Source organism: Dromaius novaehollandiae, chromosome 14 (genome assembly GCF_036370855.1).
Source record: "Dromaius novaehollandiae isolate bDroNov1 chromosome 14, bDroNov1.hap1, whole genome shotgun sequence".
NCBI lineage: Eukaryota > Metazoa > Chordata > Aves > Casuariiformes > Dromaiidae > Dromaius > Dromaius novaehollandiae.
This window is the reverse complement of record NC_088111.1, coordinates 15,704,747-15,722,500: the sequence shown is the minus strand read 5'-3', so window position 1 is coordinate 15,722,500 and position 17,754 is coordinate 15,704,747. Positions and strand designations below refer to the sequence as shown.

The 17,754-nt window shown below is 37.8% G+C and overlaps 1 protein-coding gene across 28 annotated transcripts in view; it reads left to right on the top strand.

Moving 5' to 3' along the window:
* RBFOX1 (RNA binding fox-1 homolog 1) overlaps positions 1 to 17,754 on the top strand; it is a 1,256,643-nt gene that overhangs the window by 1,172,542 nt on the left and 66,347 nt on the right. For 21 of the 28 annotated variants that reach the window (XM_064520440.1, XM_064520438.1, XM_064520436.1 and 18 more), the window contains one exon: positions 13,476 to 13,556. The exons of the other annotated variants lie outside the window; for them this stretch is intronic. In XM_064520440.1, coding sequence (XP_064376510.1) covers positions 13,476 to 13,556 — 81 coding nt within the window. The remainder of the gene's footprint in view (positions 1 to 13,475; positions 13,557 to 17,754) is intronic. 28 annotated transcript variants of the gene reach the window in all.

Genomic DNA, 17,754 nt, shown 5'->3' with positions numbered 1-17,754 from the left:
TGGTACTTTCTTACCATAATTTTTTTTTTCTGTAATGTTACACCATTGTTTTTATCTGCTTGTTTATTTTTATACTGCGTGTAATATATGTGTGATACCTAACCTTCCTTTCAGCTTGTCTTCATGCTCTGTCCTCATTGCCTGAACACAGAAGGCTCTTTCCAGTTAACTTATTTTTGGGTCGAGGCCATTGTTGTGATATTCATCCCAAGCTAGTCCAGCTCATCCTTTCATATAATTATGTTTCTTCCACAGGCTCCATTTGAGGAGCTGTATTCACTTCATAAATAGTCTTAAACCAATGAAAAATACTGTAGGCACCCACTTTCTTTGGCAGTTAGTATGTGCTCTTCCAAGCTGTCTTGGAAGATCTTTCCCAGGAGTTAAAATGAAGGGAAGGAGAGGTGTGCCCTCGGAGCACAGAGTGGTTTTAGGTGTCGGGGCCTTTTTAGCATGCTGTGGATTTCGAAGCCAGCGATATCTTCCAAGACGCAAATTTTGTTGCTAGGTTCATCTCACAAGTTTGTTTTAAACTTTACAGCTTAATATCATGTATAATTAAGAAGAAATATTGTAATATAGTATATATAAACTTGAATAAAAAGAGTCCAGAGGAAGAGAGGATTTTCTGTGTGTGCTAACACTAATTCTCTTTGCCCATGTCTTAAGGCATCCATTTCTGGATTGCAAGAGCACCTGGGATTCATTTTATCTTTCTGGTCTTTCTCTTTGAATTTAAATGACTACTGCATTAGCTCAGCAAATACCTCAGAAACACCTCTCAGTGAAGGTGCGTGGAGTTTGTCAAACTGAATTATGTGCTTACACAGCAATTCTAAATCCTGGGGTAAAAGTTCACCATACTATATCTGTAAAGCATGATTTTGGGTGAAACTTAACTGTTTGTCACTACATAGTTTAATTTATTTCACAATTCAATTACACATGCTTAGGTTCAAATTCAGGCTTTGACTACATAGTTTTTCGCAAGTAAATTTATTCTCAAGATTATTAGCTAAACAGATTAAGTAGTTTTCCAAGTACAGAAAAATTAACCAACTGTTGTTTAATATCTCTTCGGTTGCTAATACAAAGATGTTCTTTTTAAAAGCATACAACAAAGCTGTAACTGTTGTTTTAAAAATCATAATGTTGAAATACCATCATACAAATGGTAACATCCTAGTTAGATTAACAGCACTGATAGCAGTTAATGCATTTCTAAAACTTCTGTGGAGCTGTTACAAGCCATTATAGGCGAAATATTGGTTTATGAAAAATTAATAAAGCCAGTAGAAAATGGAGTTCAGCATCTGTACTAGCTATTTACACAAAAAATCTTCCAGAATTAATTATGCCTTATGCTACATTATAATGAGGTTTTCATTAAAATGTATACCATTATGGAAACTGAACAAGGATTAGGCAAAGAATAATGCCAATGACTGTTATTTTGTGAAAGATTAATTCAGTTAATTGGTTATACATTTCAATCTGAGGCAAGGTTAATCGACATATATTTATCATTGTATTGAAGTCTGCACATTTTTAATAGAAAATCACAGATACTGTCAGTATTACCCTTTTAAAGATGTTTCTTCTGTTTGGATGTATATTTAATAATACAGTATACAGTAAGTTCTGATCCTGTTCCTTTCTGATTTCTCAAAGAAATTCTGTACACTGGATTATTTCATGGTAAAGCTTGAACTGTAGGTTGAGCTTTATAACAGAAAACAGAGGACAGTTAAGAAGGGAATTCTTACTTCTTCAGTGTAAAAGTCTAGGAAGTTGGACCATGCTCTCGTATGGAGGTATTATTTGATACTGGATTATGATAAACTTGTGCACAAATAGTATGTGAAGAAACACAAACTGGATACTTACCGAAAGTTGGAGTTCTCGCAAAGAGAAGGAGAAGAGGTGTTTGGGGAGGGAGTTGCTTTGGGGTTTTGTTTGTTTGCTTTTTAAAAAAATCGTCTGGAGATTTAGATCTTGTTTTCTGCAAATCAGCCTGAGTTTGCAGCCAGTAAGTGTAAATCAGTATTGCATCCCCACTGCGATGTGTGTTTGCAGTATCAGCAGCTTCATACCATTCTCCAGTGAAGACCAAATCTCTGAAGCTGAAAATGCTTCTAGAAGTCGAATCAGTAGTTACTGTATTTAAATAAAGAATACTCTGGGATGACACAGCAGTGCCAACAAGTTGATAGAATTGGCGTGAGTGCAAAGTACAGAGATGAGGCAGGGAAGCAAAGTAAAGAATTATTACAGTGGCTGTTCTGGGATGGAGAAAACAGATGGAAATGAAGTAATACTTAGAAGAGCAGAAAAAGTCTATTTAAATAGGCGTTGTAAAGAAAGAGAAAATAGGGCCAGAACAAAAGAATGGCAAATATTCTCTATCCTCTAGTCTGTTCCACCCATACATTCTGCGTGTATTTTAAAAAAGGAGCAGGATGCCATTCCTAGTTCTGAGGTCCTGACTCAAAAGCCTGTTTTTCCCTTTGAGCTGCCATCATAGAAATGCTGGTTGGGAGAGACTTCTGGAGGTCATGCAGTCTAATTTCCTTTCTGAAGCAGGACTAATACCAATGCTAGATCAGGTCGTCCATGGCTTTGCCTACATTTACGAAGACGGAGATTCAGGACCTACTTTGGGTAACCTACTCCAGTACTGCACTGTCCTCCTAGTGAAAAGGGTTTCCCTAATGGCCAACCTGAATCTCCCAAGCCACATTTGGTGGCCATTACTGTTTTGTATTATCATCTGCTACTATTCCAAGGAGAGTATGGCTCCATCATCTTTGTAACTTCCCCTCAAGTAGAGGATGTTATTAGATCACCCCTTAGCTTCCTCTTTGCCAAACTAAATAAGCTCAGTTCCCTCAATCTCTCTTCACAGGACATGTGCTCTAGACCCCTAACCATCTCAGTTTCAATCCAGCATATCATCTCCAGTTTCTCCAGATTTCACTAGAACTGGAGTGGTGACCGTAGGTTAAAAACTGAGTGCAGTATTCCAGATGCAGTCTTGCCAGTGCCAAAGAGTGTGTGAGCTGGAGGGATAGCAATTGCTCTGGATCTCCTGGCCATGTTTGTCTTAATGCAACCTTGATATGCAATTTGCCATATTTGTGGTGACAACACACTGTTGGTTTGTATTCAACCTGGCATTCACCCCTAAGCCCTCGGTACGCAGGTGTTGACCCTGAGTACTCAGCCAGCCGCTTCCCATCCTATACCAGTGCATGGGGTTACTCTGCTCCAGGTGCAAAACTTTGTGCTTTTCCATATTGACCTTCATAAGTTTTCTGATAGCCAAGTCCTAAGTATATCATGGTTCCTCTGGAATCAGGCTCAACCATCAGCCACTGAAACTAACTTAGTGTCACTTGCAAATTTGCTGAGAGTGCGCTCTGTGTCACTGTCCAGTTTTTTGAGGGAGATGTTGAAGAACATGAGCCCCGGTAATGACCCTTGAAATACTCTTCTTTTTACTGGCTGCCAACCAGATGCTGAGCCACTGAATCTTGAGAGCCTTGTGGTCCAGCCAGTTTTCAACCCACCTAATAGTCTGCTTGTCCAGCATTTGTTTTCCCAGCCATGGGACATACTGGTAAGGTGTCATTTAATACTAAGTATTATTGCTTTGGTCACACGCTCAGTTGTTTTGTTGCAGAAGGCAGTCAGGTTGGTCAAGCAAAATCTGCCCTTGAAAAATCCATGTTGACTATTCCTAATTACTCTTCTGTCCTTCATGTGCTTGGAAATGGATTCCAAAGTGATGTGCTCCATGCTCTTCCCAGGGCCTGAGATGAGGCCGACTGGCCTACAGTTCCCTGCATCCAGCTTGCCTGTTTTGAAGATTGGCAAGATACTAGTTTTTCCAGACATCTGGGAACACTCCTGTTCTTTTATTTTTTTCTTCTCAGGACAGGGATTCAGATGATTTTGTTCTCAGGAAGGCAGGTACAACCAAAAAGGAACCAGGTTTCTGGACTCTGTGGAATACACCCCCACCCCCCTGCCAGTGGGGTCACTCTCTGTTTTTATTTAATGTAAGCACCCCATAAAGGAATTCTATTCATCCTTAGGATTGCTGCTATTTTCTAATTTTGATTCTTTCTCCTCTTCACTGTATCATCTATTCTTTTTCATTTTCTCCTCTCTGTTTCCTCTAGTTCATAGTAGCATCTCCCTGCTGCCAATGCCATTTATCACTCCTCTTTCTGAGTATGATGGGTAAGGAGACTGTTACAGTTGACAATTGTTAGAGCTGCGCTTAGGAATTTTTTGAGATTAATCATTGTTAGAAGAGCATGTGTATCAGAAACCTTATCTTAGCTTCTTCACTAAGACAGTGCTGCCATCCTTGCTGTTGATTCAAACTTGAGAAATTATCACTGTAATCAGAATTACAGAAAATGTTTTTGTTTCAGCTTAAAGTATGCAGAATTTCTCAGTAGTATAAAGGTTAAATATAGAGGATACCTAGTACTTCTGTAGAAATGTTGGTGTAAAAATTGTGTAATCTCTCAGATTTGGCATTTTTTCATAATTTTAAGTGTTACTTTTGCTAACAAGACAAAGGACAACATTCTGATCAAGCAGGACCTGTACTGTCCTTTATTTGTCATTATAGTGCTTATAACTTCTTGTTCGTTAACTTCTTTGCTCAATTGTTTTTAATGTAAATTTAATTAAAAAGAAAAGCTAAAAAGAAAGTTAAGTGGTTGCTTTACTCTGTAAGAGAAACTGTCAAAAAAAATGATGTTTGGACTTCTCTTATTTAAAATGTCATTCTAGAGGTTAGCAAAATGCATTCTATGTCTTCCTGATTAGTGACAGACCAAAAAAATTAAATACATATGCTGACAGCCTAAAACTGTCTGATTATAAACATAGTACTGAGATTTTTTCCCCAACTATCTTCCTGGCCTCCTCTTGTTAATATGTTAGTTTTCAGCATGAGCATGGCTTTGAAAGAGATCTAACAATTATCCCCACTTAGCACATGTTGGCTTGTTTTGCAGAGCAGTTTTGCTATACAGATAATAGATTCTTTTTGCAAGAAGCTGTACTGGAAGCCTTGCTCCATGTGCACGCTAAATGTCATGTGTCACCTCAAGGGGACGTGAACATTTGAACCAGATTGGCCTTTGGAGAGCTTAGAATCAGGTGTGGTGGGATTGTCTGCTTCAGAGGACCAGACAAATCTAGTCCAGAGTAAACCCTCCAGACTGTGAGAGGCCAGGTTAGAGGCCTGATATAAACCAATTGTTTATGTCTACTGATACTGTCCCACCAACTACTTGACAACCTTGGCTTAGCCTTGGCATCCATACTGTCTGGACCTGAGGACTAGGCGCTCATATGTGTGATAGATGTCTCATAAATTAGAAGTGAGGCTGAAGTTCAAATACTAAATAAGGATATATGAAAAAAGCAGTTTCCAAGAATCTCCCAGAGGAGAATTAAAGACAAAATACAAGGTGATGACCAAAACATTTGTTTGTTCAGGATTGGGTTGGATATTTGTTATGTTAGAAAAGTTAATTGCAGTTATGCAGAGGAATGCATTCCTCTGATTAGAAAAATAACAAAGCTAGAAAGATCCATGAGTTAGGATGGACAGGCAGGTAGACACACTATTCTGAAAGGTAAAGTATAATATGTTAATATTGTTAATATAGTTAAATTGAACAGAAAACAGCTTCGCTGTGTGTTAAACCTTGCTTACATCTGTAAATTAACGCCAAAGTGGTCTAAAATGTTGTCGAACGTATAGCTAAGGTTTTCTATATCCTCTTCTGCAGTTCATTCCCATTTTTCGTCACTGGATTATAGAATCCTCAATATATTTGCATATCAGTGCTTTCATAATACTTATTGAAAATAAATTTCAAAATAATGAGTTTTCATTTGTTTGTTTATTTGTGGACATAGGTGAGATTAAGCTTTGGTTTATAGTGGTATATAATCCTTGGTTTTGCTCTGCCAGATTTGCTTTGTGAATATCGTTTGGGAAAATCTCCAAGCATTGAGCTGCTTCTAGAAAAAGTGAGCTTTTTGGAAAATTTAGAAACATTGCTTTACCTTTCTCATAATGCCTTTTTTCCTATATATGCTCCTGAAAGTCTGGAATCTCAATGGGCTAGGGGAAGAAACAGGCTAACGAAAGGAAGGATTGTGCGCGATGATTCGGTTTTTGCTTTTTTATATTCTCAAATATAGCTTGTAATTTGGAATAGATTTTTATGTGTAAGTTAAGAACATGCATGGGGGTAAGAGAATAGAACGGAGGGAGTAGAAACCCCATTTATATTTTTGAATCTTTGACTTATTGATTTAGTGAAATAGATAATTTACATGGGAAAAATTTTGACACAATATGAGAGGAAGGTATAATCCCTGCAGGGTGATGGTGAAACTGTAGTGTTTGTATTTGGGATGGAGGGTTCTAGCCTCAATTATTCTATCATTCTCATCATATTGCTGTCCTTATACATCAGGCAGATACATGACTGTGGCCCATTTTGGCTCTCAGCCGAGTATCAGTTATTTTCTGTGTGTCCTGTTTCAAGAGTGGTATAGGACCTGCTCAGAGCATTTAGTTTATATTTTTGCTTTAGAATCTGCTCTCAGGTTTGTTTCTCAGTATTTAAAGATCAAGTTACAATGAACAAAGTTTAATCATCATTGACATACTTTTTAGTCTGCTTAGTAGACCTGAAAGTTGAAGAAGAAAGATTTGATTTTCAGAGGTTCTGAACAACTCCCATGGGATACCTGTCCCTGTGTTGATTATAGCAGTGAATATCGCTGATTATCAATTTGTGTGTAGCTGAACGTGCATATATGCCTTTTTAAACATACTTTGCAGGAAAGTTAGTTATGAGGAATACCGGCAGTACCACTTCTGTTTCCTGCCTGACTGCAGAGTGCATTTTTAGGTTTTAGATCTTTTAGTGACAGCATGTGAATAAGGATTTACACTTGGATACCAGTGGTAAAAATTCACTAACAACAGGCATAGGTAAACTCTCCAGGCTTCCTGTTTATTTTGGTATGAACAGCAGCTGAGCTTGTGTGACACAGTATTTTCTTAAGGGTTACAACGTAAGGAATGTCTATGGCTGATTTAACCTTTTTTTTAAATTATATTTGGAAAGGGCAGTTTATATAATTATTTCATATTGCAAATGGATACATTATAGAAATGGTTTATGCAAAATGCAGTCCATCTATGGTAAGACTGGCAAGCTAATGAAAAGAGAAACAAGTCAGTCACGCAATGCTCGTTTTTATGGTGGTGTTACTTTGCCGCAGGCCAAGAGTACCATGGCCCAGCTTAAATCTGCAGCTAAAAAACAGCCATAGCATATGCTGCATTGGTAATCTATCCCTCCTAAGGCAATCTTTGAGAATTGTAATGTGTCAAAAGTGCATATACATCTCAACTTTCCATTGATGAAGTGGCTGAAGTTTTAAGGCAACACAACATGTTGTGAGGCAGGAAAAGGACGTTGGCATAGCTCCTGAGCTATCCCAAGGTCTTTACCCCAGTGCTTACTGGTAAGTAGTCTGATCAGTTGTGTATGGTATGTCAGGTCCCAGGGCAAGAGATATGCTGAAGCACCTTGTTAGCTAGCGTATGGGTTTATATATATACTACAGAAGGAAAATCAGAGGTGGGAAGAATGGGGGTTGAGAGAATCTCCCTCATAAATTTTACCAAAGCTGCATCCAATTTTACGTTGCTCATCCAATTTTTTTTTAAATGATATAAACACCTACAACCCCAATATGTGCCCTAATATACTGGACACTGAACATATGTAACAGCAGAGATAAGTCTGTTTCCCAGAAAGCTTGTAGGAAAAGGTTATGACTGGCAAAGCATATTGGAAGGATTGCTTACAGAGATGGTTGGTGTAACATGCCTTGCTATTCTCTTAGACATTGCCTAGTTTTATTGGGTGTTTGGTGGTGCTCTAAGAGGAGTGTTAATAAAGAAACGTCTGCTGTGCTTAGAGAAGGGGTGGAAGAAAAATTAACATCTTAAATAGAATGTTTGAATTAAGAGATCCCATAAAATGTCATGGAGATCCCCAAGTCTTTTTTTATGTTTTTAATAATCTATGTGAGGTTATATATGGACTCAAGGATTTATTAAATAAATGCAGAATTTGTATAGAATGCTGATTTTCATTTTTTAAGATAGTACTTATTGGTAGGCATGTATACACAGGTTATTCACTAATTGAGTGTATTTCATGTTTGCTGCCAGAAGGAAATACAGGTATCAGTTTGGCCTCACAGAACCCGCCTTTGGCCATCAGCTACTTTTGATTCTCCTCCCTACTATTTAATCTTTTTCTTTCAGTGAAACCATACATATAATTTTGAGGGAATTAAAGGTATTTTTTGTCTATATTTGTGACCTCTTGTAAAAAAGGGTTAAGGGAGGTGGTTTATTTTTGAATGATATTACATTATTCCTCATTAAAAATGGGTGAAAGTTTTTAATGTATCAACTCAACCATCTTTTGACATGAATGGCTGTGTTGAAATCTTTAGTAGTGTTACTCTGTTCATACAATGATCAGAAGTAACTGATGTAGCAGGCACTGGAGGCACTTTTTTGTATCAACAATGTACTTGGCATACATATTTTTTCATACATTGTGTATGAAAGAGAAATAAGAGTATAGGAATAACAGTTGTTGCAAAAAGTACAAAGACAAACAATGATCAGAATGATAGAGAATGACGCGAAGGAAAACTGGGCTTTGTAACATCCAGTTGGATTGGAGGAAAGGGAAGATGAAAGAATGATCACTGAATTTAATAAACAATATGGCTTTTAGATTAGGGACATAAGTTAACATGTTATAATAATATATGCAAAACATCATGACACAAATATTCTTTTTCACTTTTATTCACTTTCTCCCTTTCCTATGTATTTTGTTTTTGTAAATATTATTATAAAATGTATGAATGAGCGCTTACTTGCTAAAAGCGATGAGAAGCTCTTACTGGTAATACCATAGAATTAATATGTGGAAACAAGAGCTGCTTTACCTGGGGAGCTGAGTGCAGAATAAGTTAGAGTGTGAATTTATTCTTCAATAACTCTCCTTGTATGTGGTCACCTACTTTTTTTCTAAATTGTAAACTCTCACTTTAGATATCTGTGCATTAATACCTCATGTAGATCAGCCCTGGATACTGGGCTGACTAATCTCTCCTGCTGAAAGTGTTTGCATACTTGTTCCTTCTTATGATGGAGGTGGCTGTATGCTATGCAGAACTCAATACCATTGTCATCTCCAGGAGAGTGCCAAGAACCTTAGTTAAGGCTTTACTTTTTTCCCATGGGTGAAGTCTTTCTCAGCGATGTAGGAAATCAGTTTTTCCCCTTTGTCTCACGTAGTCTCTTGCTGGGTTTTTGCCCTGGAGGAAATGGAACATGATGGAGGACTTCAGGGCAATTTCTGCCCTGTTCTCTTGTAAATCTCCAAAGATTTTTGGGGAATAAACAAGGACATTTTGGATAGGAAAATCTGCACTTAAGAAGCAAAGGTACTAAAGCATCCATACCAGGAGCTGATGCATGATGTAAACTCCAGTGTTTGATGATGGTGTATCAACTTCTGATGATGGTGTACAATCTGGTAGTGAAAGTTTCTAGAAGTCTCATCTGCTTCCTTTGACAGAGATAGCTATCCCATGACAAGGTCATGCCACACTACTAATTTTTCATCACCAGCACTATTTTAACTAATTGCGTGCATTTTTTTCCTGCTGAAATTATTTCAATTTACACTTCCATAAAGAATTCATGAGAGATTCCAACTAGTTGTGCAAATTCTGTTAAACTCATTCCAGTCTTTAAGTTTAAGCTGTGTATGGTCCTGCCTGCCCAATGGTTCCTGTTAGACCTGAAGGCCATTTTTAATAGCCATTTTAAAACCTGTTGTCACTTACTGAGTCTTCCCATTGTTGATGCAGTCTCTGAGAGTTCCTGGACTGTTTGATTACTTCTTATTAGTTTTCTGAGCATTAAGGAATATAGTAAGCTTTGTCATATTTCTTGTATTTCCCCATGAGTAATCATCACTAGTACATTGGCATTTCTGCTCATGCTCTGTAATTAACCTATATAAGTATGCCATGTAAATAAGAACTATGCCCAGAAAGACTTACTTTGAAAGCTTGAAAAAATTCAGAAAAATACTTGTACTCAAATCTCTCAAAACCATTGGGAACTGAAATTTTCCTAGTCTAAAAACATGAACAACTTCCCATCATTTTCCTCACTTCCCTGAAAATTCTTAGAGCAAGTATTTCCTCAGACTGACTCCAGTGCTTCAACAGAGGACCTAAGCAACATGGGCTGAAGGATAAAATATTGCCGGAAGAGAAGTAGGAATGCAAATATTTTTTGATCTTGAAAACTATGTTCTTGTTCATGGTGCCATCCCGTAACCCAAGGATGGTCAATGGATCAGTCCGGGGGGATCTGTGCCTTCTTCTGGCAGCGCGCGGTGGCATCTGCATGTCTCCAGGGAGAGGGAGGCGTGTGGTCGGCTCGGCTTCCACGGCACGTGGCAGCACGGTGGGCTCCGAGTCCCGCCAACCGCGGCTCTGTCCGCAGCGCTCCCGGGAGCCGGCCGGCGTGCCTGCAGGGAATACCCTCTACAATGAGGTACACTCACAGCTGGCATCCCTATCTGCATGACTTCGGGGGTCAGGACAGGGTTTCTAAGACCCTGTAGCACTAGACATCTGCTTTCTGTGACCAAATAGGTAAATGCTGATACTAGAGAAAAGCAAAAAGACATGCAGATTGTCCTACTTGAGGAAATATTGCCCTTAAGTGTGCTGGTACTGAAGAAATTGCGGGATTAAAGATGAACTCTTGCATGACTGCAATTTTTTGAAGTTCATCAGCTCCATGGATATTATTAAATTACTTTTTGAACGGATGTAGTAAGAACTTTATATTAAAATCTGCTTTCTTAAAAAACCCTTATTCTCTCCTGCTAGAATTTAGTATTCTAGTGGAAAAATAACATTTTTTTTCTATTGGGAATTTATAAATTGCTTCAGTGTTGTGAGGTTTATACAAATCTTACTGTAAATAATTTAGTCTTTCCCCAGTTGTATTAATTGCAATTTAAATACTTTTAACACTAGAATGAGCTGCAGCAGAAATCTTCTTTTCTTGCTAAAATAGATTTTAAAAGTTCCATATTTTTCAAACTTAATAATAATGTTTTACGTGTTTATGTTTAGCTACTGTACAAATTCAAAAGCAGAATGTCAAAATATAGTTAGAAAGCTCAGTGCAACCTCTTAAATACACTCTAGTAGCATGGATGAAGAGAATCCATTTTGAAGTGTTTTCTTTAGAAATTAGAAAATCAGCATAACGAAATTTGCATGAGATGAAATCAGAAAAATTTTAATACAAATATTAGCTACAAAGATTAAAACACTTCTAATTGCATGCCATGGAACAAGTAAAGAGTTGTCTAGAAGTTAATTTAGGTTTAATAATACAAATAAACTACAACCTTTAATTTTTTTTAAAAAATCATCTCTTTGTGATTACTAAGTTTACTTGAAGTTGCTATAGTTAAAATATTTATAAAAGCTACTGTAAATTAATATTTTTAATAATTTCTTAATTTTTTGCATTTCATGTAGTTGGATGAACTCCTTTATATCTTCAGCTCCCTTTGATTTCCAGGCTTCTGCATAGCACAAGTTTTGAAGCACCTTTGGTGTTAAATACATCCATATTCCAATGTACACATTCTCACTGTCACGTTCGTTTCAGGTCTTGTTGCTTATTTACTAGCCTGAAAATGGTGCTAGCTGTTAGGGTTTCCACAGATTCATTTATTTAGCAGCTTCCACTTGCAGATTTTTTTGGAAGGGAAGGAGAATAAATTTGTTTATTTTTTTCCAATACAGTTATAGTGAGCTGTATATGGTCTTAAGATAAAGAAAAAAACTTTTTTAGTTTGTTTTGCCTTTCAGATTAGCAGTGGATGACTGGAAAAAAGTGAGCATCTCGAAATTCTGTTAAGTGTGTCTGGGAAGGTTAGACGTGTAATGTTATCTTTCATTAGATTTCTAATACTCACACTTAGCTAATTTGCATAAACTGTAGGAATTATTTTCTTTCAGTATTTCCTGTATTTCTTCTTCAACTGACAAGCTGCAATTACAGAAAGGGTTAATGATGGAAAACATCTTAAAACATATTTTGAAAGAACATGGGTCTGGTAACTGAATATAAGTTGAGGATTGCTCTTGTTAAATACTCAGTTTCTGTATGGGAAATATGCCTGCCATTTGTAATTAATCTTGTCATCCTTTCAAAATTGTATTTGTCTCAAATCTGTGTAATGGTATGGTTTATAAATTAATGCAAAACTTTTTTTAATGTGTCAAAAGTTTTCAAGTAAATTTAGTATTTATGAAACTGTGATTCACAAATCTAAGGGCTTGAAGTACGTGTATATATCTGCAAAAAAAAGATGTAGCACCTGGTGACCTGTATTCCCGAAATGCTGAAGGTTTTTTGCTAGTGGGAAAGTACAGCTGTTTCTGCCTGCCGTCAGTTTTCAGGGGACGTTCAGCTTAGAATGCTAAGACACAATTATTGGGAATGATGTTGAAATCGTAAGACCTTAGATTTAAATTCATTTAAAAACCAGGAGATAAAGAATCTAACTCATTTCTTCAGAATGAAAATGCACCACAGAAGCATTGCTTTATGTTGTTTTATTATTACTTTTCACAACTTTTTGGCTTTTTTTTTTAATGGTTTATTTTCTCATGTTTCGTTTTGTTCTTAATCCTGAATTCAGCTTATATATTGGAAGGGAGATTGTGTTCATGTGTTTCTCATTCAAGCAAAAAGTACTGACATCTTCACAAGTGTTAGCAATATGTGATTTCAGTTGCGCTGATTTAAGTGATATAACTGAGATCGCGCCTGTCCTAACGTCTGCGTACGGGAGCCTTGCGGGCTGGTTTCTCGGCCGCGTTTGCTTGCGTAGCCTCTAGTTTCAGCCCAGGTTAGGGAGGCGGGAAGCTGGCGGGCGGGGGTGCGGGCGGGCGGCTTCGCTGCGGCGGGCCGTAGGGCTTTTAGGCGGCTTCTGCTGCCGAGACGCGGGGTGAAGAGGCGGCGAGAGCCGGGACGGTGCGTACTGTGGGCACTCGGGCTCCCCGCGCGGACCGGGGTGCTTGTGGTGGGGGGATGTCGCTGCCTTGCTCTTTAAAATGTCAAACTGTATGTGTTCATGGGGGCTCTTTCGGTTTGGAAGTGAAAGGGCAAAAAGTGCCCCTGCTGCACTGCTCTGCTCCAGTTATGGCTTTATTTCTGTTTTGAGATGAAAATTCAGGTGTAGTTCCAAAACCAGATACCACTCTCTCTCTCTTTCTTGTAGGCAGGGTGCTGCTGTGCCAGGCAAACCAGGAGGGATCTCCCGTGTACAGTGCCCCCAGTTCACTAGTATACACATCCACAAGTAAGCTAGTGTTATGGCTCTATTCTTTGTTTTGTGACAAAAGCACCTTAATGTGAATGAAGCCCCCTAAAATTGTAAGCTTTCCCAATAGCTCTTGTTAAGGTAAATGTGACATTTATACGCATGTGTAAGTAATGCTAACAGATAATTCCGTATTTTTATTTGCATCTCAAAGTGTGTTTCTTTATTAAAAAAAAAAAAAAAAGACAGAAACGTACTATTGCACTGCTCTACAGTAATGGTCAAAAGTTCTACAGTTACAGTGAGATTTTTTGGAATCCAGTACTGTTGTGCACTCTGTATTTTGTGTATAAGATTAATTCGAAGCAAGTATTCCCTTTTGGTCATAATTTGGAATTAATAACCAAAAAGTCTTATACCTTGCCAGCCATTTGGTCATAATTTGGAATTAATAACCAAAAAGTCTTATACCTTGCCAGCCATTTGATTGTAGCAGGAAGAAAAGGGATATGAACTCTTGTTTTACAGAAGAAAAGAGACTGTGTGCAAATGGGGGTACTTTGCGTTATAAGAAGCTGGCCTAATAAAAATAGCAAAGACAAGCTGAAACCGTGCATGCTGCCATTTTTCTCTACAAAACTGGAGTTACAGATCATACTGATGGTAACACTGATACCAGTTCTGAAATCCAGGCTGATGAAGAAGTATCTGAATGAAAAAGTAGTAATTGTGATTATTATATGGGTGAGACGGCTGAAGTGTCCAAAGATGATAAAATTCCCATGTTCCATGTAGTGACCATTGTAATGATCCTTGGAAACAAAAATGTCTGAAAACCAATGAATAAGAATGTCTTTTGCTTGTTGTGGTATAGAAAATCCTTTCCGCTGCTGCTTACTGCATTAGCGTGAACAGCAGCATTTTCTGGGGCTTCTTAGCAGTTTTCTATAAAGAAAATATTTTACAGCATCTGATTTAGCTACATTATCTGATATGCTCTTTATGAAGATTGTATTCACTGTAGAATGCAATTCTGCTCTTTTAAGACACCTTTAGACTGTTGAATTAATTAATTTCTCTTACTAATTAAAACCAGGAATGAGGACCAAGGAGTTCCAAAGTGATCAGCTCTATGGCCATGTAACTCTTTTAAGTCTATGAACAGTATTATCCCTGCAACTGCCACTTTTACAATACAAATATGTGAGATACTTCCAAATCAGGAATGCACAGTAAAGTAACGAAGTATATGAAGTGTTTTGAGTTGGAACTGAAATTATTAATGAAATTTGAATTTGCTTCCAAGAATATTTTGTACTATGCCACTTTTCCCAAGCAGGATTTTTTTTATCCTCGTAGTAAGATAGGGAGGAAATAATTATTGTATAACTCAAAAGGGGATTGTTCCCTACAGTAGATTTTTACTTTATTATTCCATTTCATCTTTAATGCACCAAACAGTTGCATCTCTCTCTAGAAAATTATCCAAACATCTGATTCATCTCACTGTTAGGGAGCTTTTGTGGGAGGTGGTGGTGGTGGGGGTGTTTTCTGTAATTTACTCTACATAAAACCTTTCTTAAGTGTACCCTGTTGCTCCTATTATATCAGTGTTCCACCCTAAAAATTTTTTTTCTGTGTTTGCTGTTTACATCTTACTGTATTTCCACTGTTATTAAATTCCTAGATAGTCGTTGTATAGTTAAACTATGCTCTTTACTTGTCTGTTTCCATCATTTCTCTGGAGTCAATCCCTTTGAAAAATCTTATTTTGCAGTGCTACATCTTGAATAATGATATCCTAACAAACACCTGTTTGTTTTTAATTATGTCAAATACAGAAGAAAACAGACTTTGCCTCTCTGCCTCCCACTGGGCAAAGTGTAATGCACAGTTCCATAACAGAGGTTGCCAGTGGTCCTTGCAGTCAAGTTAGGATTTTTTTTTTTAAATTATGAATAGTATTTCATATTGTCGAAATGTAGTTTCCCCTACAGGGTCACAACTCCTACTAATACGAAATTATTACAATTACTTAATGATTGTAGTTTGTTGTAATTAGTTTTTTTCTATATCCCCTTATTAAAAAAGTTTCAATAAAGATATAAAATCACTCCATTTCTGTAAGAAATTCTACTAAGAACTGAATAGGAATAGAGCTTGAGTTTTGTCTCAGCTCATTTTCTTTCCTTTATTATTTTAAAGATCTTCTACCCTTCATGTTTGATTTGAAATATTGAAATGAAAACATTAACATTTAGGAGACTAATATTTATACTATTGTTATCCCACATAGACAACAGTATTACAATCCTCGTATTTCTCTAATTTGTTAATCAAATACCATGTTGTTGCCGTTATTGTAACTGTGTAATATTTCTTACAATGAAAGGATTAAGAGGTTTCAAATTTGTGTCATTTGAAGTTAATGGAAGAGCCAGCTGAGATTTTCCAAGCTGTCCGAGAGGTTTGGATTTCGTTATGTGCTAATGGCACCTAAGCATCTTCAGGTATTTGGAAAAGGATAGTCTCCATTTTGAGAAATGTTTTCTTTACCTTGACTGACCATGTTTTGTTTTTAAGTTACATTCTGTCAGGAAGGAACGAATGAACCATGGCTGTAAAATGCCTTTTTCTTAATTTGACTAGTCTTATTTCTCACTTAGCTTCTGGACTTCTAATTTTGTTGGCCACTCAGCAGCTTTTGAGTTGGCTCTTAACACTTCTTCCCCATTTCTTGAGCTTGCCAGAAAGAAGAGTGCATCTCTTGGAGCTGCCCTTTCCCTCCTGGTTTGTTTCATTTCCTCAGGAAATATTTTATGTATCACATTTCCCAGTACAGTGATTAGTTACACCTCTGAATATGTCAGGAGATGGAAAGATGGCTCTGCTTCCTCCTATCACTTCTGGCCCTTTGCATAATACAGAAAGAAATGAGCTGTTTCTTCTGCAAGCAGTGGAACAAATCAGTAGCAATAGTCTCTCATGCCTCATCTGTTCTCTTATGCTGAAGCAGAAGATGGGACCTGGATCAGCTTTCCACTTGCACATATATTCTGGGAGCGGATAATTTTTTATGTAGAAAGCATGGATTCAGCATGCAAATGTGCCCCTTGGTGGGGCTGATTATTTGCCTTACTCTGATAACCAAAGTAAGGAAGCTCTTGGCCTCATCTCAGCTACTGCAGTTTCCCATAGCATTGGCATCCCAGGAATAGATTGGTTTCAGTTAAACCTTTCATCATCATCCTAATGCAGAAAATAGACAAGGAGTGGAAAGAGATATATCCAGAAAATAGAGATTATAGGACACTGAGGCCCAGCAGGGACGTAAGAATTCACTGGAAGCTTCCTGGAGGCCTATGATACCTCAGCTTCGCTACACTGCAACTTAATGGATCAAAGAATTTGGCCGTATGTAATTGATAGGCCCTCTTTGCCCCCACCTGCTTTATACTAGTGGCTTCTACAGGAAATTTTAAAATCCTGAAGAAATTTCTATGTAACGGCTGATAAGAAATACAACCAGAAAAATGTAGAGATGTTTCCAAAGTGAAGCCATCTGAAGAATAGGATCCATGAGAGTGTGCCTGCTGGACCAAAGGAAGATTTAAAAGTAGAAAAAGTTCTGTTGCTGAATATCTGTATCACTGTCCTTCAAAGGACAGAAATATAGCAGGGTATAGAAGGTTAAAAAAGCAAAAATATTAATCTGCATTTATGCAAGGACTTTTTTAAACTATTAAGTGTATGTTTTCCCCATTTGTCTGTAATGTAGAGGTGCTTGATAATGTGAATGAAATGGAAGTCAATTGGAGCCAGAACAGAGATGCCAAAACATGGAGAAGAAGGAAGATGAGAAGTCATAGAGTCACAGAATAATTCAGGTTGGAAGAACGAGGTTTTTCAGGGCACCTTGGAGGACGGAGACTGCACAACTCTCTGGGGTAATCTGTTCCAATGCTTGAATGTCCTGAGAGTGAACAGCTTTTCCCTTGTATCCAGTGGAAACCTCTCGTTTCAGTCATCGTTCAGTCGTCTGTTGTCTCTCATCCTCCTGCCACGTGCCTCTGTGAAGAGCCTTGCTCTGTTCTCTTGAACACCTCCCCTGCCCTTTCATGGAGGGAAGATGCATCTGCCACTAGAAACCTTGTGCGCTCTGGCCGAGCTGCTCAGCCTACGCAGGCTCGCTGAGCGGTGGGGCTGGCATAGCAAGGAAGCCAACCACCAGCAGGGC